The 24,831-nt window shown below is 50.9% G+C and overlaps 9 protein-coding genes and 1 non-coding gene across 10 annotated transcripts; 5 read left to right on the forward strand and 5 right to left on the reverse strand.

Annotated features, from left to right (window-relative positions):
• Nucleotides 1-256: 256 nt before the first annotated feature.
• pmr1 (Ca(2+)/Mn(2+)-transporting P-type ATPase PMR1) lies at nt 257-4,119 on the forward strand. The gene is made up of 7 exons (XM_024830952.1): nt 257-333; nt 408-738; nt 836-2,190; nt 2,214-2,813; nt 2,921-3,020; nt 3,041-3,347; nt 3,408-4,119. Exons 2-7 carry the CDS (start codon nt 643-645, stop codon nt 3,980-3,982), a joined length of 3,033 nt encoding a protein of 1,010 aa, XP_024687111.1. The 5' UTR covers nt 257-333; nt 408-642; the 3' UTR covers nt 3,983-4,119.
• A 128-nt stretch (nt 4,120-4,247) lies between these two features.
• On the reverse strand, nt 4,248-4,319 carry P174DRAFT_t19. The gene has a single exon. It is a non-coding gene; the product is annotated as a tRNA-Arg (tRNA).
• Nucleotides 4,320-7,199: 2,880 nt separating this feature from the next.
• Nucleotides 7,200-9,793, forward strand: P174DRAFT_382078 (ammonium transporter). Its single transcript, XM_024823105.1, has 4 exons — nt 7,200-7,714; nt 7,777-8,108; nt 8,182-8,773; nt 8,833-9,793. The coding sequence occupies exons 1-4, from the start codon at nt 7,600-7,602 to the stop codon at nt 9,477-9,479; spliced, it is 1,686 nt and encodes a 561-aa protein (XP_024687112.1). The 5' UTR covers nt 7,200-7,599; the 3' UTR covers nt 9,480-9,793.
• Nucleotides 9,794-10,109: 316 nt separating this feature from the next.
• P174DRAFT_382081 (Golgi transport complex subunit COG4) lies at nt 10,110-12,764 on the reverse strand. Its single transcript, XM_024823106.1, has 2 exons — nt 11,502-12,764; nt 10,110-11,435 (listed from the first exon to the last, which is right to left on the reverse strand). Exons 1-2 carry the CDS (start codon nt 12,717-12,719, stop codon nt 10,188-10,190), a joined length of 2,466 nt encoding a protein of 821 aa, XP_024687113.1. The 5' UTR covers nt 12,720-12,764; the 3' UTR covers nt 10,110-10,187.
• A 160-nt stretch (nt 12,765-12,924) lies between these two features.
• P174DRAFT_508773 (SIR2 family NAD-dependent protein deacylase) lies at nt 12,925-14,811 on the forward strand. The gene is made up of 2 exons (XM_024831489.1): nt 12,925-13,398; nt 13,464-14,811. Exons 1-2 carry the CDS (start codon nt 13,276-13,278, stop codon nt 14,616-14,618), a joined length of 1,278 nt encoding a protein of 425 aa, XP_024687114.1. The 5' UTR covers nt 12,925-13,275; the 3' UTR covers nt 14,619-14,811.
• Nucleotides 14,812-15,204: 393 nt separating this feature from the next.
• P174DRAFT_447139 (putative hexokinase Kxk) lies at nt 15,205-17,486 on the forward strand. The gene is made up of 5 exons (XM_024828643.1): nt 15,205-15,537; nt 15,606-15,728; nt 15,813-15,838; nt 15,900-16,307; nt 16,367-17,486. The coding sequence occupies exons 1-5, from the start codon at nt 15,498-15,500 to the stop codon at nt 17,240-17,242; spliced, it is 1,473 nt and encodes a 490-aa protein (XP_024687115.1). The 5' UTR covers nt 15,205-15,497; the 3' UTR covers nt 17,243-17,486.
• An 879-nt stretch (nt 17,487-18,365) lies between these two features.
• Nucleotides 18,366-18,953, forward strand: P174DRAFT_426807 (uncharacterized protein; the record flags this gene model as incomplete). Its single annotated transcript, XM_024825400.1, has 4 exons — nt 18,366-18,731; nt 18,785-18,802; nt 18,889-18,900; nt 18,933-18,953. The coding sequence occupies 4 exons, from the start codon at nt 18,366-18,368 to the stop codon at nt 18,951-18,953; spliced, it is 417 nt and encodes a 138-aa protein (XP_024687116.1).
• Nucleotides 18,954-19,214: 261 nt separating this feature from the next.
• P174DRAFT_436950 (WD40 repeat domain-containing protein) lies at nt 19,215-21,485 on the reverse strand. Its single transcript, XM_024826161.1, has 5 exons — nt 21,013-21,485; nt 20,450-20,953; nt 19,959-20,389; nt 19,541-19,935; nt 19,215-19,483 (listed from the first exon to the last, which is right to left on the reverse strand). Exons 1-5 carry the CDS (start codon nt 21,361-21,363, stop codon nt 19,332-19,334), a joined length of 1,833 nt encoding a protein of 610 aa, XP_024687117.1. The 5' UTR covers nt 21,364-21,485; the 3' UTR covers nt 19,215-19,331.
• A 282-nt stretch (nt 21,486-21,767) lies between these two features.
• Nucleotides 21,768-23,443, reverse strand: P174DRAFT_436951 (STIMATE family protein). Its single transcript, XM_024826162.1, has 2 exons — nt 22,708-23,443; nt 21,768-22,641 (listed from the first exon to the last, which is right to left on the reverse strand). The coding sequence occupies exons 1-2, from the start codon at nt 23,128-23,130 to the stop codon at nt 21,955-21,957; spliced, it is 1,110 nt and encodes a 369-aa protein (XP_024687118.1). The 5' UTR covers nt 23,131-23,443; the 3' UTR covers nt 21,768-21,954.
• Nucleotides 23,444-23,464: 21 nt separating this feature from the next.
• Nucleotides 23,465-24,469, reverse strand: P174DRAFT_399395 (putative snRNP and snoRNP protein). The gene is made up of 4 exons (XM_024823869.1): nt 24,435-24,469; nt 24,281-24,376; nt 24,118-24,224; nt 23,465-24,061 (listed from the first exon to the last, which is right to left on the reverse strand). Exons 1-4 carry the CDS (start codon nt 24,454-24,456, stop codon nt 23,906-23,908), a joined length of 381 nt encoding a protein of 126 aa, XP_024687119.1. The 5' UTR covers nt 24,457-24,469; the 3' UTR covers nt 23,465-23,905.
• Between the last annotated feature and the right edge of the window lie 362 nt (nt 24,470-24,831).

The raw sequence follows: 24,831 nt of genomic DNA on the forward strand, positions 1-24,831 counted from the left end.
ACAACCAGAACGCACAGGCGTCGATTGGTTAAAAGGTAGAATACTCAGATCACGTGCGCATTATACCTTACGTAACAGTATGAAGATCAATGTCACAATTCTGAGCTATTCCGGATGCGGCATTTTCGGAATAATATTGATCCTTCGTATATCCCGGGTGAGAAAGATTCAAACCTCATCACGTGATTGTTGACATGGCCCAGCAAGGACGGATAGGGGATAGAGAGGTATTCTACAAGTCATACGCAGTTCTGTATTACGCATCAAGCAATCCTGGATAATCCGGGGCTATCAATCTGTTTCGGTTGCTTTCACCTTGATATATCTAATAATGTACGCCCATGATTGACCACGCCATGAGCTATCTAAATCCTCAGCTGCATACTAACCAATGAGTCGGTGTCCAGACCATCTGCACGGCCCGTCTTGTTTCAACTTAGTTTCCCTCCATCTTGATACCGCACTCCGCCGCGCGTCTGAGAACGTGGCTTTTTGCATACTCTCCAGCCCTATCGGAGCATCAGAACAAATTTGACAAATTCCAGACTGCGCTTCTTTCTCCCGATCTTGTCCCTTGATGACGGGATGATAAGGATCACGAACCCGGTTTGAATGTTTCCTCGTTCTGACAGAGCATGAGAGATGTCAAGGTCCGCAACGCCTGCGCTACCTTTGCATAATGCCCAGGCTTCGAGACCATCATCGACAGCCCCTGTAACAGGCGTGCGGTCGCCATCAGTAAGTGTTACTGCGTTTGAAAAGGCTTCTGATAACCCATTCACAAATGAATTGGCCTCGTTCAATGTACCGAATTCTGACTTGAGTCGTCCGATAGACGTCCACATCAACGTACTCCTTACTAGGTCCCGAAGAAACCGCGGAGCGCCTACAGACATCTCTCCTTCACGGACTTACACCGGCAGAGGCAGAGATACGATTATTGCGAGATGGACCAAATGAATTGCCCCATGAAGAACCCGAGCCCTTGTGGCTTCGGTTTCTCAAGCAGTTCAAGGAGACACTAATCCTCCTCCTGTTGGCGTCCGCGGCCATCTCATTCTTCATGGGCAATTACGATGACGCCGTCAGCATTACCCTCGCTGTGACTATTGTGGTGACCGTCGGATTCGTTCAGGAGTACAGGTCTGAAAAGTCCTTGGAGGCATTGAACCGTCTCGTACCCCATCATGCACACCTCATCCGCGACATCCCTCCTTCGAACGCTCCTCTTGTGAATAACTCTACGACCGCGACTTTAGGGCCGGATATCGAATTGGAGGACCTTGCAAGCAAGAGCCCCAGCTCGGCATCGGCGGCTATTAAAGCTTCGAGTACTGTTCTGGCCTCCGAACTAGTCCCCGGTGATTTGGTTCTATTTACCACCGGCGACCGCATTCCGGCGGACATACGTATTACTGCAGCTACTGACTTGACCATTGACGAGTCGAACTTGACTGGCGAGAACGAGCCTGTGGCCAAATACCCCGAGGCACTTCGCAGCACCAAGGCCGCAGTCTCCCACTCTCCCAAAATCGTTAGCCCGCCTCGGTCGCCGTTCTATGACGCTCCCGCCAGCGGCGCCGTTGGCGCGGATATACGGTTGAATGAACAACATAATATTGCATTCATGGGGACTCTCGTGCGATCAGGGTACGGCCAGGGTATTGTCATTGGCACTGGTGCCAAGACAGAGTTTGGCAGCATTTCGGTGTCACTCCAGGAGATCGAGAGCCCGCGCACGCCACTCCAGCTTTCAATGGATCGTCTGGGCCAGGAATTGAGCTATATTTCCTTCGGTGTGATTGCGTTGATTGTTGTGATCGGGTTAGTGCAGGGTCGAAAGCTCCTCGAGATGTTCACCATCGGTGTTTCTCTCGCGGTCGCTGCCATTCCGGAAGGACTTCCGATCATTGTGACCGTCACTCTGGCTCTGGGTGTGCTGCGGATGGCCAAGCGAGGGGCGATCATGCGAAGGCTACCGAGCGTCGAGACCCTGGGATCAGTGAACGTGGTGTGCAGTGACAAAACAGGCACTCTTACGCTCAACCACATGGCTGTTACCAAGATGTGGCATTTCGACTGCCCGGAACCATTTGAGGTCCACAATGATATCTCCTCTTTGACTCCGGGCCCGCCGCCCGAACCGTTCTCCGAATCGGTAATATTGCCAATAATGCCAGACTCTGGCGGGTCAGTGCAAATTCCCCGGCCAGCGCATCTTCGGCAGCAGTGCTCAGTTCTACTGTGGACCGCGCGTCTGGGGCTGTGAAGAGCCGATGGGTTGGTCAACCGACCGATGTCGCCATCTTGGACTTGCTAGACACTTTTGGTGAAGATGACCTTCGTGACCGCATCAGCAGGCGCGTGGCTGAAACACCTTTCAGTTCCGAGCGTAAATGGATGGGTGTCATTATTGGCAGTGGGCAGAACGACGCACCATCCTTTGCCGGTGCCAATAACGTTGCCTATATTAAGGGTGCTCTGGAACAAGTCCTGACACGGTGTGATACTTACCTGACCAAGGATGGTCGTGAGGTCATCTTGGATGAGCCGCGACGCCATACCGTGAGGCAGGCAGCAGAACACATGGCATCTGAGGGGCTTAGAGTGCTGGCGTTCGCCAGCGGACCAGTCAGAGACACTCCCAGGGGAGGGAGGGTATTTGGTAGTAGATCCGGTACTCCCCTTTCGAGCACAAGTCAGGGTGATGAGGACGACCGATATACTGGACTGGTTTTTGCTGGGCTCACTGGGATGAACGACCCTCCCCGGAAGGATGTTCACAAATCCATCAGGCGTCTTATGGCGGGAGGGTACGAGTCATCATGATCACAGGAGATGCAGAGACGACAGCGGTGGCGATTGCTAAGAAACTCGGAATGCCAGTAAGAGATTCTCCGGGGTCGAGACCTGTTCTCAGCGGTCAGGATTTAGATCGTATGAGTACTGCGGACCTTGCACAGGCTATTTCGACCACCTCAATCTTCGCCCGCACAAGCCCAGAACATAAAATGAAGATTGTGCGCGCTCTGCAGTCTAGGGGGATGTCGTGGCCATGACTGGCGATGGAGTGAACGATGCACCGGCTTTGAAGAAGGCAGACATCGGCATTGCAATGGGCAAGTTAGGTACCGACGTTGCCAAGGAGGCTGCGGATATGATCCTAACAGACGATGACTTTTCCACCATCTTGCGTGCGATCGAGCAAGGCAAGGGTATATTCTACAACATCCAGAATTTCATTACTTTCCAGCTCAGCACCAGTGTGGCTGCTCTCAGTCTGGTCTTGTTGAGTACTCTATTAGGTTTCAAAAACCCACTGAACGCCATGCAAATCCTGTGGATCAGTGAGCTGCCCATGGTTATATGGATTTTTTGTTGTGTTTGTTAACTGACTTTGTTCTTAGATATCCTCATGGATGGCCCACCAGCACAGTCATTGGGTGTTGAGCCTGTCGACCCGTCCATCATGAATCGTCCACCGCGATCGAGGACGGCGCGGGTTCTTACGAGACCGTTGATTCAACGAGTACTTACGTCGGCCTTTATGATCATGCTCGGTACATTGGCGATCTATGTCTACGAGATGGGCGACGCCGACGATGTCGCCAACCCCGGGAAGCGTTCCCGCGTGGTGACTGCCCACGACACGACCATGACGTTCACCTGCTTTGTTCTGTTCGATATGTTTAACGCTTTGACTTGCCGCAGCGAGAGCAAATCCGTGCTTCGCGGCGAATTGTCACTCTTCGGGAACAAGATGTTCAACTATGCGGTTCTGGGCTCCTTGTTCGGACAGGCTTGCGTGATCTATGTTCCGTTCTTCCAGCGCATTTTTCAGACTGAACCACTCAATGCCGCCCATCTGTTCAGGCTTCTGTGCATATCAAGCACCGTGTTCTGGGTGGACGAGGGTCGGAAATATCTGAACGCTGTCAAGCGGCGAAGAGCTGTTGGGGTGGGGTACAGTGTCAATGTTTGATATGGGAATGACTGATGGACTGTGCATTCGATAGAAAGGAGGCTGCAGGGGCGGTGTTGTCTTGCCTTTTTTGCTGTGTAATGTGAAAAAGGCACTTAGCCATTGGACATGCATAACTATACATAATCTTATTATACCTTTATGATTCTACCACCTGTCGAAACGACTACGTAGAATGTCTACGTGAGTCCGAAAGTTTGCATGGCCTGGTACGTCCGAAAAAAGGGTGATGGAGATGGGGTGGAAGAAATGGATGCAAAAAAAATGACCTACGCAGGATTCGAACCTGCAATCTCTTGATCCGTAGTCAAGCGCCTTACCATTGGGCCAGCAGGCCAGGTTGTTGAAAATAACTGCCCTTTTTTGCTACATAGTAAAATTTGTCGTATATCGGTCATTTGACTTCGAATGCATGTCCCTGCTCTGTTGACCGGGATGGGATAGTCTACCGGCTGTCTCAAAGTCCACGCGTTATCCATACAAGTCATTTAACTCGGTATGATTTGGATTATCACCACTGGACTAGTCGTTTGTGTAGATGTGAGGTTACTGAGTCTGATTTCACAGGCGACCGCATCTTGAAGCTCCATGTATACAAAATGTGCCGAGCTCCTGGCAGATATATATTTGCCGATGCAACCACGTGCCCACTCCCAGATATCCCCACGCGACTACAGGCGTGTCTAGATTCTCGAGTACCGAGTTGATCGGCTTGTCGATGTCAAAAATGGACCTGGACAGCCGTCAAATGCCAATAGAATTATAGGATTGCCGGCAGAGGCTGGTGATTTCGTAACAAATACTGCGGGTTACTCAATCAGAGGCCATGCGACCAGCGACCTAGGGCTAGCCTAGTACGGAGCACCGCATATAGTTGATTAACTAGCTAAGTGGCTAGTGACTCCACTGGACATATGCAGAAATCTTTATTTCGAGTTCATATCATATTCATGATTGAGGTGGATGAATCTACAGGGCTGGTCTCCATGATTCTGGGTGATCCTTACGGTCCGTGCTCCAGGTACGAACAACCTGACAGACCACTGGATATATTGAAGGGGCCCAGTATCATAGACGTGGTCTACAGTGAAATACACCGCAGTAACTTGACTAGAGCGATATAAGCCGGAGCTTCAGGCACCAACTGCGAAATGAACAACTGCAAATATTACATCGGGCTCGTGTTTTTTACAAGCCATGTTTCAAGTTGGAAGCTATGGCGCAGAGAGTTTCCAAGTCGCTGCCCAAAATTAGACAGATTAGAAACCCAAGGCACGAGAGTCGAGCACTGACTGCTGGCGAAAAGTGCTTCCGGTTGATCAGGCTGACATATGAATATGATCCCGAACCGAACGGCGCCCAGCCGGAGGAACTCCAGAACTCCAGAACTCCAGATAATGGCATCCTGGGCACGAAGCTTGGGTTCCTGAAATGCCCGAGCGAGACTTCGGGAAAATGAGGGAAATCCAGCAGGAACCGGCCAGGGCTGGATTGGGCCGAGCTGTTATTGGCCAAGCTTCTCGTTATCAGTGCTATGGGGCTCCTTCAGCTGCAGCCATGCCGTATCCGGAGCTAACGGGCCCCGCACACTCGGCAGGTGGCGTCCAGGACCTTATCGGGACCTCACAACCAATCGATTTGCTTATCAGGGTGAGCGAAAGATGACTTGAGAGAAACAGCAATTTGATAAGGAATCCGCCTTCGCGTTCCGGATCACTCGAGTCTCAAACTTGAAACTCTGTCGATAGTGGTACGTATCTGTGCCGTGGGATCGAGTTGTATGGGGGCTGTACCGCGGAGTTGACAGGGGTGGAGGTATCTCTTCATATCATCAACACTTGCTGGAGTAAGACTATCACTGTACGGAGTGTCTATCTATCTATCTATCTATCGCGGCATGTGTCGGCGGATATGTTATCATCTTAAGATAGCAGGCAGTACTCATTCTACCTGCCTGGGAAGTATGTAGCGTTGATTAACCAAGAGCATAAATAAGGGTAAGAACCCGGCAGTCAACGCTGTTTGAAAGTTGTACAACAACCTACCTACCAAAGCCAGCCTGAATATGAGCCACAGACCACATGTCAGTGCTCGAAGCCAAGAGGAATATTTAACCACCTGGCATGGAAAAAGCAACGAACCGATGTTTGGGGGTGGAAGTCTCCTTCCTATCTATCTCTCTATTATCCCTATCCACCAGGCCATGACGATGACTACTGTGCGTGGAGTGCAATGATAATATGATTATGTATTCGCCACAGTCAGTCAGTTTCCCACACCGTCTCGACGGTGGTCTTGGCCGGCCGGGATAACAGAGCGGATTAAAGTTGGGTCCTGTCGGGTAAAAAATATTAATGGATATGGACCACTCCATACTGAAGCGCATTCGCCACGAGGCAGTTCGAGATGCAAAGAAGCTATGATGCGAGCAACATCTGTCTTGAAGTTGTCTCATACCGTCATTGGAATGCGGACAGTAGGTAGGTCAAGTCTTCTTCAGTGTGTCCTAGATCATGATGTTGGTCGTCGAGTACTGGAGGTGAGCTCCATTTCATATGGGATCGCCATTGATTGGTGAGTTTGTTTTCGCCTGTGGCTGATTGGCCCAGAGCCGTCAGGCTCGAACACCTTATTGGCTGTTCTCTTATCTTTCTTTATTAAATCGATTATTCCATTGGGCGTCTTCTGCATGTTATCTCCAGGTTCTTTTTTTCCTTTCATTTTTCTGGTTTAACCGCGTCTCCCTCCAAAGCTGCAAGGAGGTTTCTTTTTTAGATATTTTTTTAGTTGCTTTATTTCGCCTTATGCAGTTTCTTATTGTTATTAATTTAATTTAATTTTGTTTACAGGGAAATCGCATCTGACTGTACCAGGACCAGTAACTATCTATCAATCAAGCTGGAAGACTAATACGAACACTAATATCAACCGATATCATCACCAAAGAGCGGATTAAAGAAAGAGACCAGGAAAGCATTTAAAAATATCGATAATTACCGCCCCACAGCTCTCACGGTCTTGTCTGCCCATGGAAGACTGTCGATCTATCGCTATCATCGCTTGACTCCTTCAAATTTGCAAACGCAAATTCGTGTGTCCGTCCAATTCCTGGCCCACCGGGATGCCTTTCCAGAACGCTTGATTAAATTCCTATGACCCTATCGATCTTTTCTCGCCATCTTCTTATATACTACGTCCTCCGCCCCCGTGGCAATTGTCTTTCTCCACAGAGCGGAGTCTACACTTCTTCACTTGCTCACTCCCTCACTCTCTCACTCGCTCGATCCTTCTTTTCAACTACAGTCTCGTTCTTGAGTGAGCGAAGTAGGAGGTTTGATCTAGCCAACAATATATCCATTTCGACCCGTCTATACCAATTCCTCTTCAACCGAAACTTCCCGCCCTCCGATCGTGTCACTTTCTCGCTAGCCTTTTCCGCTCTCTGCCTCTCCCTCCGGCATCGGAAACCATAACTATATCCCTCTCTCCGCCCACCCTACAACGCAACGGCCACACATCCCGGGAGAGAGTGTCTGGTGGTTTTCGTATGCATTGAGATTCTCTGCGTTCTTCATCGACTCAGCATACACGTAGAATCATAATTTCAGCATTTCACCATGTCTTCTCAACCAGGCGTCGCTCCATATGCCCCAGACTATGCGTCATACAACTGGACTGGTGCTCCCGCAAACTATGCGCAGTTCGCCACAAATGACATTGGCGGTGATTCCAGTATGTTTTCTAGTTTCTGCTCGCGTTGTATGGGACCATGATTCTAACGGCATCATTTTCAGGAACGGAGAATCTGAACAAATGGTTTCAATCGGGTGACCAGGCGTACATCATCGTGGCTTCCGCCATGGTCATGGTCATGATTCCTGGTCTTGGATTCCTGTACTCTGGTCTCGCTCGTCGTAAGTCGGCTCTGAGTATGATCTGGGCCTGTATGGCATCATTCTCGGTCGTCACCTTCCAGTGGTACTTTTGGGGTTATTCCCTCGCCTTCTCTCCTACTGCCACCAATGGCTACATTGGCAACCTTCGCAACTTTGGTCTCATGAAAACTCTGGCCGACCCGAGTCCTGGATCACCTCTCATTCCTAATATCCTCTATGCTTTCTACCAGGTATGATACCACTCTTCAAGATTTGCCAGGATTTAGCGGACATTGCAGGCTGACCAAAGCCTGTCTGGCATAGATGCAATTCTGTGGTGTGACTGCGGCTATTATTATGGGCGCTGTTGCAGAACGTGGACGTCTGCTTCCGGCCATGGTTTTCACCTTCATCTGGGCTACTATCGTCTACTGTCCTATGGCTTGCTGGGTATGGAACGTGAACGGTTGGGCATTCAAATACGGTGTTTTGGACTATGCCGGTGGTGGTCCTGTCGAAATCGGATCCGGTATGGCAGCTCTCGCCTATTCGATGGTTCTCGGTCGTCGTCAGGAACGCATGATGTTGAATTTCCGCCCTCACAACGTCTCGCTCATTCTCCTCGGAACCGTCTTTCTCTGGTTCGGTTGGCTTGGATTCAACGGTGGTTCTTCCTTCGGTGCCAACATTCGAGCCACCATGGCTTGCTGGAACACAAACCTGACTGCTGCCTTTGGAGCCATTACCTGGGTTCTTCTCGATTGGCGTCTGGCTAGAAAGTGGTCGATGGTCGGCTGGTGTTCCGGCACTATTTCCGGTCTGGTCGCTGCGACTCCCGCCTCTGGGTTTTTGACCCCTTGGGCCAGTGTTATCCTTGGTATCGTGACTGGCGTTGTCTGCAACTATGCCACCAAGGGTAAGTTGATAAAGTCTATGGTGTCCAGTTCGCTTTGCTAACCACTCTTTCTTGTATAGTTAAATACTGGATCCGTATCGATGACTCTATGGATGTGTTCGCCGAACACGGTGTCGCAGGAATCGTTGGCCTTATTTTCAACGCCCTTTTCGCAGACGATGCAATCGTCGGTCTGGATGGTGTGAACACTGGAACCGGAGTTGGTGGATGGGTCATCCACAACTACAAGCAGCTCTACATCCAAATTGCTTTCATCGTGGCTTCCTGCGCTTATTCCTTCGTCGTCTCCGCCATCATTGCCTACGCCATCAACGCTATTCCTGGCCTGAAGCTGCGTGCCTCCGAAGAGGCAGAGTTGCTCGGCATGGACGACGACCAGCTGGGCGAGTTCGCATATGACTATGTTGAAGTTCGCCGTGATTACCTGGCCTGGACGCCTCAGAAGCACGACCAGCTCGAAGACGGCCACGAGATCCCTCATGCTGCCCGCTATGGCATCGGAGAGCACAGTGAGATGCTCGAAGGCCAGACTCCCGTGGGAATCGACAGCCGAGGATGCAGCGAAGGCGACTCTGGCATTCAGGAGATTAAGATCGCACCAGCTCCACGACAGGTCGCCGAGCGCAATCCTCCTGCGCAAGCCCAAGAGACGCACGGGACACCTGCAGCTCCTCAAATCGACGAGAAGCAAGACGGCTCATCATAATAACCTTACCTCCTACCTCATTTACCTCATTTTCTTCCACCCTCAGTTACCCCCAATTTATTCTTGTTTCTTTTCCAAGCGACTATTTGAGATATCCAGCATCGATTTTTCTGCTTCCGCTTTTCAATGCTGCGTCGCCTGGGGCTACGCCATTGACTACATGTGCATTTTTCCCCAACCCCCCACCCCACGCTGTCTGTGACTCTTGGTTTAGCAACATCGGCGTTCATCTGGTCCTGATCTACGGCTTTTTTGTATATACTATTTTTTGTGACCGGCGGGATGTCAGTCATTGGAGCTAGCAACGATACCACGTGTATAGAATTGAATAATTCAATAACGATCAGATAATCTGTGCTTGTTCATTGTGTATATTTGGTAGCACCATAAGTGGCTCCTCCAATTTGAAACAGCGCCGGTCCAGCGGGATGGTATTGCGTCGCTCTTAAGGTTCATGCCTGGCTACTTTAGAATCTCCACCTCGCTGTGCTGCATTGGTTCTCTGGATATCATGTTTCTATATAAGAGATATAAGTCCTGCGCTAGTAACCTTGTTTTAGTCTTAAGACGCGACCTAGGGGTGAGTACGTCTGTCTGATTAGGCAAGGGTGTTGCCGCGTTACAGTAAATGCTTCTATCTGACGGTTATGCTATTTACATTCGCGGCAGTCTATGCAGTATACACTATGTAAAAAAGGAGACGCAAGATCACCGCCGCACCATTGCGCGGATCCGCGCGTGCTCCTCCCGATTGAGCTTATCGAGCACGTCTGCCATTTCGCCTCCGCGGGTGACGTCCTCCCACTCGTCGTCGTCCATTCCCATCACAAGCACCATCTGCAGGCAGCGGGCGAACGCCTCCCGGTGTCGGTAGCGTCCCGAGGCACCTTGGGCGCCGCCAACGTCCACTGCTGCGCTTACCACTCCTGAGACGTCGCGCTCGAGTCGGGTGGCGCCCAGTGCGTTGATCCGTCCGTGGTATGACCATAGTCTCTTCTCGAGCAGCCGGGCCAGGTACGCGACTGTGACGTTTAGAAGGCGGTCAAAGGCTGAGGCTGTGAGGATGCGGGAGATGGGGAGGAGGAGCTCGGTCCAGCTGGCGGCGAAGCGCGGACGGACCAGCTCCGCTCGGCTGGCGCCGTCGTCTACGTCCTCGCCTCCGTCGCCGTAGTCGTGGTAGACGGTGCTCGTTGGGTCGCTGTCGTCCCGCGGCTGGTATTCGATGTCACGGAAAGCATCCGCAAGGATAGGTCGCAGGCGGTGCTTGACGACATTGTTGAATACGACCTGGATGCCGTCGGATAGGAGGTCATTCACTTTGGACTCGAAGGACGAGGCGAGGGTCTGCAGCGTTTGCGCCGCAAGTTGGGCCTCTGCAGGCACGGGGAACAGGGACCTCAGCTGGTCTGTTTCTTCGACCTGACCATCCGGGCCAGTGATGGTCTTTTTCGTCTCGGTGTGGTTCTGCACAATGCGGCGTATGTAGTCGATGGCAACATCCAGGTTGTTGATCAAGACGAGGAAGGAGATCACGGTCTGTTCAGGCGGCTGAGCCCCCTGGACAGGAGCCTTGGGATAGCATTCATCACGCATCTTTCTTTGGGTCATTCCGATGAAGTCCGATCCAAGAACTCGTCCCAATGTGGGGACGACATTAATCACTACCGAGATTTGTGACGTGGCCAGTGACTGTTGCAAGACCTTGTTGACAATATACATGATGTCGTCCACTGCAGATGTGATATGAGGAGGATCTGCCTTCAATGGCTTTTGCGGGTGCAGGGTCAGACCAGAAGGCTGTTCATCCAACTGAAACGCCTTTTCCACCGAGCGACGGAAGAAAAAGGTCGTCATAGTATTGAATGGGTTGGTCAGGCGGTCATTGATTTTCTTGGAAAGACTCGCTTGCTGTAGAAACTTGGGTGGCGTAAACTTCTGAGTCTCGTCCTCGGTGGCCTTGCACAGAGTCAGCTTTCTGCACACATCCATCCAAAAGGCTGTTGACACAGTCAGATAACTTACATTGCAAGTTTCGGCGATGAATCGACAGTAGAGACACCAGCGGCCCAGCATGACTGCCATTTCGTTTAGTAGCCCGTCGATCTCTTTCATGTCTACCCCCTCATCTTCAGCGGGGAGTCCGTCGCGAGCCGCTGGGGAATTCGACCGAGGCGTTGCACTGCGTTGAGCAGGAAGGAAACTCTGCACCAAGAAAGTAAAGGCGTACGATTTGATGTCTGTGAGCTTGCGATCGACGTGCCGCTCGTCGCTCCAGGTGTCCAGAATAATCCCACCCTGGAGATCCGCCTCGAGCTGTAGACGTTCAATGACCCTGTTCATCTTCCGCGGGCCGTAATGCCGCTCCACAAGGCCTCCATGTCCATCAATGAGCTGGGCGATATGCTCAAACAGTTTCGTCAGCGCATTTGCGTAGAAGAAGCCATCCTTGCTCTGAGCACCTCCCGTGCCGGCATTGAGGTTCGCTCGCGCCCGCGACGCCACTCCTTGGCATACATAGCGTCCATACACATCCAGACCAACTTCAGAGCGACCAATGAGAGGAAACAACTTGAAGAACCGTGTGATCTTAGCGCCATCATTCTCTTTAACGGCCTTGTCAAACTCGCGCAGGAATAAGCCGCAAAGCGATTCAGCCGCGTTATCCAGAGTGACGTTTGGTGGGTCAGGAACCTCAGCGGTCGGCACCATCTCGGCTGCAAAAGTACCTAGAACCACCTCCGGAGGTATCTTGGACGCCCTGTTCAGATAACTGGCCGCCGTTTCCCAATCCTGCGGGGCCCCCATGGAGCCTGCAACACCCAGAACGCAAGCCTTCAGCTCTGAAACCTGCTCCACCACCTCCAGCGTCGCTTTCACTCTTGACTGCTCCAGGTCGAGCCGACGGACGGCGCTCGAGATGCGATCTGCGGTAGCCGCCGCGTCGGACAATATGCCATGGCTGATTGCGTGGGTGGTGCTGGTCTGGGAACCCAAGTGGGCGCGAAGAAGATCTAGCCGCCCTATCTCCCGGGAGAAATCTTTCTGTGAAGCGACAAGGGCGTCCAGCCGAGCGGTGACGGCGACTTCTTGCTCATGGAGGTGTGACAGGGCGGCCTTGATCTCCGCAACGGAACTGGCATTGAACACGTCAATTGGGAGGTGGTTGTTCGCGCGTTCTCCGTTCTGTTCTGCAGACGAGACCACATGCCCATTGGTGATGGAGCTTTCTGTCCTGGACATCGTGTCCAAACCCCTGCTCGACGGAGCGTCGGTGGAAGATGCAATGTGTCTTGTCTTGTTGACAGTGCGGAGATTCATCCGATCCAGATACGGAGTAGATAGAGCAACCAGTGGGCGGTGAGAAGCTTATGCCTTAGGCAGCTCCTGTTATCGCTTCAGAACATTCGCTCATTTGAAAGAAGTGCAATGGACTTTATCTTGAAGAGCTGTATCTTGTATTAACAACAATTTGATCCAGGACGCATGAAAATATAATATCAAATCTCCTTCTTGGAGACCGATTGCTGTACAACTGCAAGCCTCAGGCAGCCAGGCCGACCGACTACCCAATCGGGGGATTTTCTCCTTCTGAGATATCAACTCGACGTCATTTGCTACTGCATCGCTATCAACGGTGAATTTCTTTGCTACGTCTTCGTGCCTCTATTATCTATTCATCATTTATGTTCTCAAACATAATTGATAAGAAGTTGAGCTCCTTTACCAGCTGCATTGACCGCCGACGAAGTTCCAGAGACCAGCATAGCGGCCCAGTGTGGGATATTCCCGACGCAACATGGGCAGTGAAACGTCCACTGTGGTCGACGAGGGAACTTCACCATCGGTACTGGAGGCGCGGAATATTGAAGCAGTAGCCAAATATATAAAAGAGAAAGATGTGCGACGCATTGTGGTCATGGTATGACATATTCCGAGATCGCCCCTCCTTGCCCCGCATGTAGCAGCTAACGGTGGTGATGGCAGGTAGGGGCTGGAATCAGTACCTCGGCGGGCATTCCCGATTTTCGCTCCCCAGACACTGGCCTTTACTCCAATCTAGCCTTTCTAGATCTGCCAGAGCCGGAGGATGTGTTCGATATCAGTTACTTTCGAGAGAACCCTCGACCGTTCTACGCCTTGGCGCGTGAGTTGGCGCCTGGCCGGTATCGACCAACTATTGCGCATTCGTTTGTCAAGTTACTGCACGATAAGGGGCTGCTGTTGAAACACTTTACACAGAACATTGATTGCTTGGAGCGCCTGGCAGGAGTCCCAGGCGAGAAAATTGTCGAGGCCCATGGTAGCTTCGCGTCGCAACACTGTATTGACTGCAAGGCGGCGTACCCGGAACCTCAAATGAAGGAGGCTATTGCCAAAGGGGAGGTGCCTCATTGTCCTCGTTGCAACGGTTTTGTGAAGCCGGACATTGTCTTCTTCGGAGAAGCCCTGCCCGAGGAATTCCATGCAAACCGAAGTCTCCCGGAACAAGCAGATTTATGTATTGTTATGGGGACGAGTCTCACTGTACACCCATTTGCTAGTTTACCGTCATTCTGTCGTGAGGGGGTTCCGCGAGTGCTGATTAACATGGAACGTGTTGGAGGTATGGGGTCTCGTCCCGACGATGTCCTTCTTTTGGGCGATTGTGATGCTGGTGTGCGAAAGTTCGCACGAGCGCTCGGTTGGGAACAGGAACTTGAGGAACTGTGGGAGAGGACGAATCCTGATAAAGAGACACGAGATGCCGAGAATGCACCTTTATGGACAAGAGACGAACGGCTACACGATGAGGTGGAGCGTCTGACAGAAGAAGTTGATCGAGCGCTGGGATTTTCCGGGGCGTATCACGAAAGAGTGCGACGGCAATTGGATCGTCATTCTCAGAAGGAAGCAGGCATCAGACAAGGGACGGCAGCAGCCCACCGTGCCCAGGCCTTGTCGAGTAAACAGCCCCTGGGCCAGTCGTCCGGAATCCACCGCGATGAGGAGATGGACGGAGGACTTGCCCAGGATGCGCTTGTCACAGGAGATGCGAAAGCAAAGGAGCTACAACCAACGGCTGTGCATGACAGCGAGGGGGGATTGGGACATGTATTCCCTCATTTGGCTAGTCAAAGGAAGAAGTCAAATGCCCTGTGAGCCATGTGAGTCCTTTAGTGTGACCACTATTTAATGATGGCGCTGATGTGGCTTTGGCCGGATCACGGATGGTTGATTCTCTTGCATCCTAAACTTTCTCACATGAATGTGAATGACGAGAATCTGAACGAAATCTATAGGTGAGACATAGATGAATCATGGTATGCAAAATAATGAATTAATAATGAAGCTGGCCTTAGCATGAAAAGACAACTAACTACGTAGTTTAACTATAGCAACCATAATAAGCAATGTTCTAGAAGCGCTCAGCGCTGCTTACTGGATGGATTATTGACTATTGTTATTATCGAGGCGCCAACAGCGGAATTGACGCATCACAAAAGGATCTCCGAATCTCACCGGCTTTCGAGGATTCGATTCTCAATCATTTGCTATTATTTAGATAATCCTTTGGGAAGCATTAAGGTTGTCATCGGATCCTGCGAAAGGTGGGGAGGGACTCGGTATGAACCCCCAACCCCTAGAGCAGAAACTCGGTATCTGGAATAAACAATGGATGGAGTATCAATAGCGTAATGCCAGAAAATTCGATTCTCACTAGAATTCGACCCCAGCTGAAAGAGACCAACCGGTGAGGGAATCGGATGATCAACGGCCACTGCGATTTCATCGTTCTGTGCGGGGCCTTCTTCGGTGGCTCTGGCAGTGTTTGATTCTCTTGGACCTTCTCCGGTCGCTGCCCCACGGTGTCTCTAGATACCTCATAGTCCGTAGTTCTCGTTATCAATATCCTTCCCCCTCCCTCCCAACTCAATTCTTTGTCTTTCTCTCTCTCTCTTCTCCTACTTATTTCTTTTCATATATCTCCTTCATTGTTCATATCTATCGTTCCTTTCTAATACCCACTCTAATTACACAATGGTCGGAATTGGTCCCAAGCGTCCCCCATCCCGCAAGGGTAGGTCAAACCGGTCAAAGCTACAAAACATTTGGCAGGATGGCTCATTCGAAATGCAATTGAAACAGGATCGATGGCCGATGTGCCTCAGAATCTCATACAGCAGATTAAGGATTTCGAGGAGATGTTCACTGTGGACAGGGCCAAGCTCAAGCAGGTGGTTGACCACTTCGTCAAGGAGCTCGAGAAGGGTAAGCCCTTATCTTTTACCTATCCCTTGATAGCTCCGGTAGCCATCAGAAGTTTAATAAAGCTAACCTGTGGTTTCTGATTAGGTCTCAGCGTGGAGGGCGGTAACATCGTGAGCTTGACCGCATCCGTCCGGAGAAGCTTGTACGCTGACCACTAGGACTACGCAACAGCCGATGAACGTTACCTGGGTTATGGACTTCCCCGATGGAGACGAGCAGGGAACCTTCCTTGCCTTGGATATGGGTGGCACCAACCTCCGCGTCTGTGAGATTACCTTGACGGAAGAGAAGGGAGGCTTCGATATCTGCCAGTCCAAGTACCGCATGCCGGAAGAACTGAAGACCGGAACCGCTGAGGAGCTGTGGGAATACATCGCCGACTGCATACAGCAATTCATTGAGTTCCACCACGGAGAGGAAGGATTGACATCATTGCCCCTCGGTTTCACCTTCTCCTACCCGGCTACACAAGAGTACATTGATCATGGTGTTCTTCAGCGCTGGACTAAGGGCTTCGACATTGATGGTGTCGAGGGACAAGATGTCGTCCCTCCCCTGGAGGAAACGCTGAAGAGAAAGGTATGCCCTCTCTTACTTGTTGTCGCCAATCTACGGACATCTAACAATGTGCTTTTCAGGGACTTCCTATCAAGGTCGCTGCTTTGATCAACGATACCACTGGAACGCTCATCGCCTCGGCCTACACCGATCCCCAGATGAAGATTGGATGTATTTTTGGTACAGGTGTCAATGCGGCCTACATGGAGGATGTTGGCTCCGTCCCTAAGCTGGCCCACATGAACCTGCCCCCAGACATGCCAGTGGCTATCAATTGCGAGTACGGTGCTTTCGACAACGAGCACGTTGTTCTTCCCCTCACAAAGTACGATCACATCATTGACCGCGACTCTCCCCGCCCCGGTCAGCAGGCCTTCGAGAAGATGACGGCCGGTCTCTACCTGGGAGAGATCTTCCGTCTGGCCCTGATTGATCTCCTGGACAGCAGACCAGGACTGATTTTCCAGAATCAGGACACCAGCAAGCTGCGGAAGCCGTACTTGCTGGACGCTTCCTTCCTGGCTGCCATCGAGGAGGATCCCTACGAGAACTTGCAGGAAACACAGGAGCTGTTCGAGCGCGAATTGAACATCAAGCCCACTTTGGCCGAGCTCGAGATGATTCGTCGTCTGGCCGAGCTGATCGGTACGCGTGCAGCTCGTCTGTCAGCTTGCGGTGTGGCCGCTATCTGCAAAAAGAAGAAGATCGAGAGCTGCCACGTTGGTGCGGACGGCTCCGTCTTCACCAAGTACCCTCACTTCAAGGCTCGTGGTGCCCAGGCTCTGCGCGAGATCCTGGACTGGGCTCCGAACGAGAAGGACAAGGTCACCATTATGGCGGCCGAGGATGGTTCCGGTGTCGGTGCCGCGCTGATCGCCGCCTTGACCCTCAAACGTGTCAGGGCCGGCAACCTGGCTGGTATCCGGAACAAGGACGAAATGCAGAAACTGCTTTAAATGTCAATATCTGATATTTGGAAGGACTTTTTTTTTTTGGCTGATGACGAGTTTTCTTTGGATACGGTGTTTTGGTATGGCAAGTGGAAGCGGCCCTGGGTTTGACGAAAATATCCATGAAAGTCATACAAGAGCACGAATCTGTCGGTGTTATGGAGGATGCACATGGTCTTTCTTGGCTACAGACCCCATAGAACGACCCGACTGGAATGCGAGTGTCTGTACATACAAACAACATACAGGCTCAATGAATGATATTACGCTACCAATACAATCCATTCAAATGCGCTGGAAGACTAACATATTTACTTACATTGACAGCCAACTGACGAAATTGAACTTGCCAGGGAACGGCAGCGCTGATTGTTTTGCCTCTTCTGAGTTACCAACATCATCTGCACGTCAATCATTCTAGAATATCCGCCTCAGCGGACAAGTGGCATGGAAGACCTGAGCCCTCGGCAAGGGATCTAGATGCTCAATCAGAGACAAGTTGGATTCTTTGCTAGTTTTGGGTTTGCAGACATGTTTAGATTTGCCCAAGGAACCCAGCATTCCAAAGGCACGGCAGGAATGTTCGAATACCCCAAAACAGACTGGCCTCATTAACTGACGAATTGGACGACACTGCGACAAATTCTTCGTCAGCATCTACGACATTTGATTGACGGGGTCTTATATGAAATAGCAGTCTTGCCGTTTCTATAGCATATTCAAACCCCAACCCGATACCCGGTTGACCTGACGAATGCGCCTCCGCAAGGAGCACGGTGTTCGGAATAATGACCCGTTATAAAATGCCAGGGTCTCATGGCATTATGGCAGGCACGTTGCCCCGGCAGATGGACATGGTCTTATCGGTTGATCCACAGCACTGCATTGTTGTGATGCCTGGAAGCTGGAGTATCATATGTACCCGACAACAGGCCCATATATACACAACATGTGGAACTCTTTCTTCTTATTTCCAACTCACATTAAGCTTTGCAAGACAGCTGTTACCATAATTTGATTTAGCTGTTGACTCCTGTCGAACTACCAAGGTGGCCCTGCTCTCTTTTCTCTCAACTCCCCATTATAACTAACCACGCAAGCAAATTACTGTTCCAAATAACCAGCAGAAATGAAGGGTGTTATTACTATCCTCACCACGGCCCTCACTACGACAGCCCTGGCCTTTCCTCATCGATGGGTAAGAGACTACAACAGCACCAACACAGACACCATCCGCATGCCAGCTCCCATCCTCGTACCAACAGCCACCACCAAACTCCTCCCACCAGACACAACCCTCGTCCCGACTCTCGGCACTAAACTCTTCCCACCCTCTGTGTCCGCCGCGACGGCCCAGCTCGATTCTACGAACAAGGTCCTCGTCACGCTCACGCCGGCCCCGAGCGCGAGCGCGAGCTCGAATTCGAATTCGAACTCGAACTCGAACCCGACTGCCGCGAGCAAGAGTGATCCGGAGAATAAAGATAAGGAGAAGGTAGGTTTGAGTTTCTCTTGATGTCAGATGTGCTAAACTGATGCGTGCAAAAGGTTCATATCATTGGCTCGGTAAGTTAAATCTATATCTGAGGACCAGGTTCTGGTTCCGCTCTGCTGGCGTCTATATTTGCTGACGATTGTGATTTGCGGGGTAGCTCATGGACTCGGTGAGTTTATTTTATCCTGGATTTATTATTAGCTTGGTGTGAGCAGATTCTAATGATTTGTTTCGCTATAAAGCTCGGCCTTGATGTAAGTTATACGTTCATATGAGGCTGGCCTCTTTCGGTGGGATGGGGTGCTGACTATCCGCAGGGGGTTATGAAATCGTTGAGTTCATTAATGACCGCACAGTGATGGAGTTTCGGGTCTTTTTCCTTTTGTTTCGCAGTGGCTTTGGCGGGAATGGAGTATGCGGTCTGAATGTTCGGCTGAAGCTTATGAGCCGGGAATCTATTATTGGCCGATGGCCGTGTGATATGTGCGATGATCTTTATCGTTTGAATGTATGCTAGATCTATACGATGCGCAATGCCTAAATTGTACAAGAACAACTTTTTCCCTCTTCCAAACAGCTCGTTGTTTTGAGTCAACCCGTCTACCCGCGAATCTCCCACAGTCGGATACGGCCCTGTTCGTTGGCGACTGCCAGCTGATCCGAACTAGGGGAGACAGCTACTGACGAGATACGGCCAAAAGGCGTGTTGGATGTGGGCCAGTTGCGGTACACTGTACAAGAGGGAAGGTGAACTGTAAAAGGTCAGTCAGTTAAAGTTACCATAAACAGTGGCAGAAATAGAGGCATACCCAATCTTAATGCGTCCCGCTTCCACCGACTAGCCATGACAAGGAACTGCCCGTCTGGTGCAAAGACCAGATGGCTAATGGGCGTGGTGAGTTGATCCAAGGCACGTACAGGCTCCGGGTTACGCGGGATCGGCGACGTCTCCAAAGAGGCAGCCTGCGCAGCATATGCGGCCGCCCATTCGCGACGGTCGTAGACATTGACTACGCCGCTGGAACTTCCAATGGCAACCCAGCGGTCTCCACCCAACTGTGTCCGTCCAGAGCGTCCACCAAGGCTGAGTGTCGTTGTCCCCACGGCACCGGCGTCCATCCAACGAGCCACAACCCGGTTCAGACGTCCGTCCCATTCAGACACCTCACCGTTCTTGCTCGCGGCAGTCATACCTTCTCCATCACTCCACCAGGCGAAATCGGCGACACCCCACGGCCGTCCACGCGAACCTGGGCAATCCACTGCGCCGTCTCCGAGTGCAGGACGTTGATGATACCACCTCCTTTGCGAGAGGAGCCGACCAGTCCGACATACCGCCCACAGGGTGAAAGCTTGAACCGCTCCATGGATTTCTGTTCCTCCTTACGATCTGCAGTGCCATTGACCTTCTCGACCTTGCCAGTATCGAGATCCCAAATGTGGAAGTATCGTCGACGACCAGAGGCAAAGATCTTGTTACCGGTAGGAGGAGCAAAAGCGGAGGTGTGGATGGGTGTACGGCGGATATGGAGTGATGTGAGAAGGGGATTGGGAGCCTCCGCAGAAGGTGAGATGTGATGGATGAAGAGCGTTGCTGCAGGTCCGGACGACAGAAGCAATGGGTAGTGAGGGTGGAACATGAGCGAGTCGATGGAAGACTGCAACAGAAGGATTAATACCAAAACTATGCAATGCTGCCGCTCACATAGAAAACTTACCGGCTGATCCTTGCCGACATCCTTAAGTCTGTGGATATCTATCACCTCCTGTCGCAATTTTCTCTTGCCTCCCGCGCCTGTGCTTTCACCAAGCGTGGTCAGATCAGTAGCACCTTGCAGCAGCTTGGCCAACGGTTGTGTAGATAGCCGCTCATTCTCATCGTCCGTCTCCATGTCGCTGTCACGATCAGAGTCCGAATCGGTCCGTTTCTTGTTCAATTCTGGGTTGGCCCAGTCCGGTACAGGATGCAGTTGCTCGAACTGTCTGCGAAGTCTCTTGATATACTCCTTGCCGCTGATGACATCCTCCGCCTCCGTGACGCGCAACTTCCTCAACCTCTGGTGACTAGCCAGCGAAATCGTGAGGCGCTCATCGTCGCTGTCGTGCCACACAGCGCGATGCGTTTCCTCCGCGTCTGTATCTTCCTCAGAGTCGGACCCCGCCGCCGAAGTCTCCGCAAGCTCAGTACCAACTGGCGCAGTGCCAGAATCGAGGAAGAAGAGCTGTAGGAAATTCTATTAGCGCACGCACATACCCACCGGGGGGTTGAGGATGAACAAACATCTGCATCAGCAACATCTGACAAATCCCGATCGTCAAAATCATCGCCCTCATCCTCTTCACTACCACTCTCCTCATCACTCTTCGCCATCAAAGCCATAAGCTCGCGATCCTGGTTCTTCAATGCGCCCACGAAACCCTCGTCATCACCGAAGAGCATTCTCTCCAGCTTCTTCTCCGCCTCGTCCTTCTCGCGCACTTTCTCGGTCTCAACGCCGTCGACCATTTCAACATCGGAAGCATCGCTCTCGTCGACAGGCTTGGAAGAAGCTCCATTCTTAAATTGAGAGCGCGAGTTTGCCGTCGTCTTTTGGCGGGTCTTTTCCTTGACAGTGACGGTAGTTTTGGGCATCTTGCCGTCGTCGGAATGAGAAAAATCTCACACGATAGTAGTAAGCCGTTTGAATCGATATAATTATAAATGTACCATATATAGAAAGCGCAATGTGAGAATATTGTCCAGATCGAATGAAATATCGTCTGCGGGCCGTCAAAGGACCTGACAATAATTTTCTTTTCGCTTCAACGGCAGAACAAGGCGGTGACATTGGCGGTGGATATTGATGCCTACGGCATCTTCTGGTTCAAGCAGCAACACAGCTATATAGGTCACGGTCGACAGAGTTGAACATTGAAAATGACTAGGTTATTCCAATAGGTCGTAGGATAATTATTCAAGAATAGCCTTTGTCGTGGAAAGAGGATGACACGCCAATTCTGCATACTCTACCCTATGCCTAATATATTACCCATGGCCTCGATTGCACGGTGAGTCGATATCTCATTGGAGTGTGACTAAAGCATATACATGTCGTCTGGATCGCTATAAACAAATTTAGAAGTGTATAAGGCTGCGAACAAAAAAGCAGGACTGGCCGCGACATCGGCACAGAAGTATCCATATCAAGCACCCAACGCCGACGCATAAGCATAAACAAGGTCGTCATGATCTCTTGTTCTGAAGTGTAAGCTTTGTGGAAGATGACATTGCATCGTATTCTCCATGACTGCTGCTGGAGCTGGCAGACGCCGATGACGCTGGGGAGAAATACTCCCCATCAACAGCCGGATCGTACTCGGCATGACCAAATCCGTTCAGCCGTGCGGGCGGTTCCAGATTTCTGCCCAGATCCTTTCCCATAATACCTTCATCCGGCCCAAATGTATCAGCATCGTTAACGTTAGACAGCAGTGCATTGCGCGGTGTTCGACCGTCATCCAGCAAAGCATCTTCCACCTCATCTTCTTCCTGGAGCAGCTCGTGAGTTTGAGATAGCGGTTTCTTGATGAAAGTATCGATGATGTAGTACTGGATGGCGTTCATGATCACTGGGAAAAGCAGCATGACAAAGATGATCTGCAGAGCTGTGTTCCCTTCCGTCCAGCGCAGTGCCCAGTCACCTATCTTGACAATGAAGGGCAGTAATTGAATGAGAAAGAAGACGCAAATTTTCATTCCCAATAGCCCAAAGAAGTATATCATAGCCTGCTTGAACCACCAGGCGGCCCGTGGCGGAGCGCCATAGTTTCCAGACTCGATCGATTCCGGGGGATTCGCTAGGGGAGTATATGCCGCTAGGCGGTTTAGAATGTGGAGAATGAATATGAGAATGGGGATTCCGAGCGTAGTCTGATCCGGAGGTCAATCGTCAGCTCCTACATCAACTAAATTCGTAAATGTCCGGAAATGACTCACGTCAATCCCCAAATTCAAAAGATAGAACGAGCACGGATTCGGCCTGTATTTGCTCGTGATCTCGAACTGGCCGGCAGAGAACATGGACATGAGTAGATTCGCAAGATGTAGCATTGCCGACCCAAAGACTTGTTTCGATACGTCAAATGCCCACACCTTCACAGGCCGCTGGGGTCTCTCCCTCCAGCGCTTGTATACCAAGGACAACAGCGCCAGTGATCCGAGTGCCGCTTGGACGAGAATCGAAAACGGACCCAGCAGTCTGCATTCTCCATTGTCTTCTCCATCAGAATCATGATGCGGACCAGCCATGGAAGAGGGTACAGGTATTGAAGGTGTGGGTGATGATGTTGGGGCGCCACTGCTCATGACTGCGATGGCTGTAGCCGCCGCTGCCAGTGAAGTCATAGATGGGAGACACATTCCTGCTCTATCTCCGCCTTCGACGTCCACAATCTCCAAAATGAAAATAAGGCACGTCGAGACAATGAAACTAGGGCTCTTTCAAGAGCTCCCTATAATACGAGGGCGGCTCGTATAGCAGGCATCAGTGATGATGACCGAAATAGAGTGTACGCTGGACCTGCCACAATGCTTGGATAGATCAAAGTTGGCGGAAATACATGAAAGGTAAGAAAAGAGGTCTTGAGTGTTATGTCCTTTACCAGCAAGGAGTCGGAACCAGTCCAGGTGGGTTGTCTTGAAATGCCACAAGTCGTCAGTGCCAGAATGAGACATGCCTCCGCCAGGTTACGGTCTATGGTCCACTAGTTCGATTTAGTCACGCCGCTCATCCTGCAGTGCCAAGGCGCATAGACGATTTCGCCATCACTTCTATCTAACTAGTTCTCACTGTCGAAATATTTCTAGTCTAATAATTATTTTTTTGTTCATATCTCCCTACGCTGCATATTTCTCCAAAAGAGGGATGAGTGGTCAAACAACTCACTTCATTGGTGACACTCAATGTGACGAGCGAGATATAGCAATTATCCAAAGACATGAGAAGAAGTACAGGCAAAATATTCAACCCCTTGACAACTTCCTGAATCATTCGTATCACGAGTTCAATTTGAAGATAGACTCGTGATTTGCCTCGATGATTCATGCACTCTTACAGTCTGGGCCATGTCGACCAGCTCGTACTGTAAGGGCAAAACTCTGGAATTGCCTCACTCATCCACAGATCGAACCATGTTTAGATCATCAGTCTCTCGACCTTGTCCTTGATGGTTCTGATCTGGCCCATCAGGTCACTGGCTTCGTTGGTGGTGATGCTGGCCGCAATCACGGGACGGGAGACACCAGTCGCACGGCCCAGAGCGAGCTTGCTAGGAACGTACACGTAAGGAACCTGATTGATAGTTAGTATTCAACAAGAGTATAAGTATATCGGAAGAAAAATCATACGTTCTTATCTTCGCAAAGAAGAGGAAGGTGAAGCAGGATAGCCAGAGGGGAGGTGTCGGCAGCGAGGATGACAATTTCGGCGGTACCACGATTGAGAGTCTTGGTAGCTGAGGCAGAATGTCAGTCAAGAACAAGAGACAAAAGGTTAACCAGATATACATACCCTCGTTCGCACCCTTCTTCAGCTGACGGTAGTGAGAAGCCTGCTGCACCAAATCCAGGAGGTTCTGGGTGAGGGCCTCGTCGGCAATGGGCCAGGCTGCACGGGCGGATTCATTAGCAGATGGTCGCAAAACGAGGGTTAAAATTTCGCTTACCGGCAGAAGTTTCACCAGACATTGTTTGAAGTGAGTGTTGGCTTTTCAAAATAAGATGAAATGGCTCACTCAAAGGATCACTGCCGTATTGCAGGGTATCTAAAGAACAGGTGGAAAGAGATGCTTGAGAGTAGACTTCATGATAAGAGCCCTGCAAAGAAAATCTTGAAGAGAAAATGGTCGGTGGGGCCGCAGGTGTCCCCGGCGCTAGTCCATTTTGGGATGACCTGCACCCGATGGTCAGGGATCGTTTCATACCTTAATTATAAGGCAGTGAGGCAATGACCTCATGCCAGTACAGTACTTAAGTGTCAAGGTTCGTAGGAGAAATCTCTGTCACTTTTATTACACATATCGCTTCCGTATACCTTTGTCCTTGAAGGGTATTGAACGAAAC

The sequence above is a fragment of the Aspergillus novofumigatus genome (genome assembly GCF_002847465.1).
Source record: "Aspergillus novofumigatus IBT 16806 chromosome Unknown P174scaffold_1, whole genome shotgun sequence".
NCBI classification, from domain to species: Eukaryota; Fungi; Ascomycota; class Eurotiomycetes; order Eurotiales; family Aspergillaceae; genus Aspergillus; species Aspergillus novofumigatus.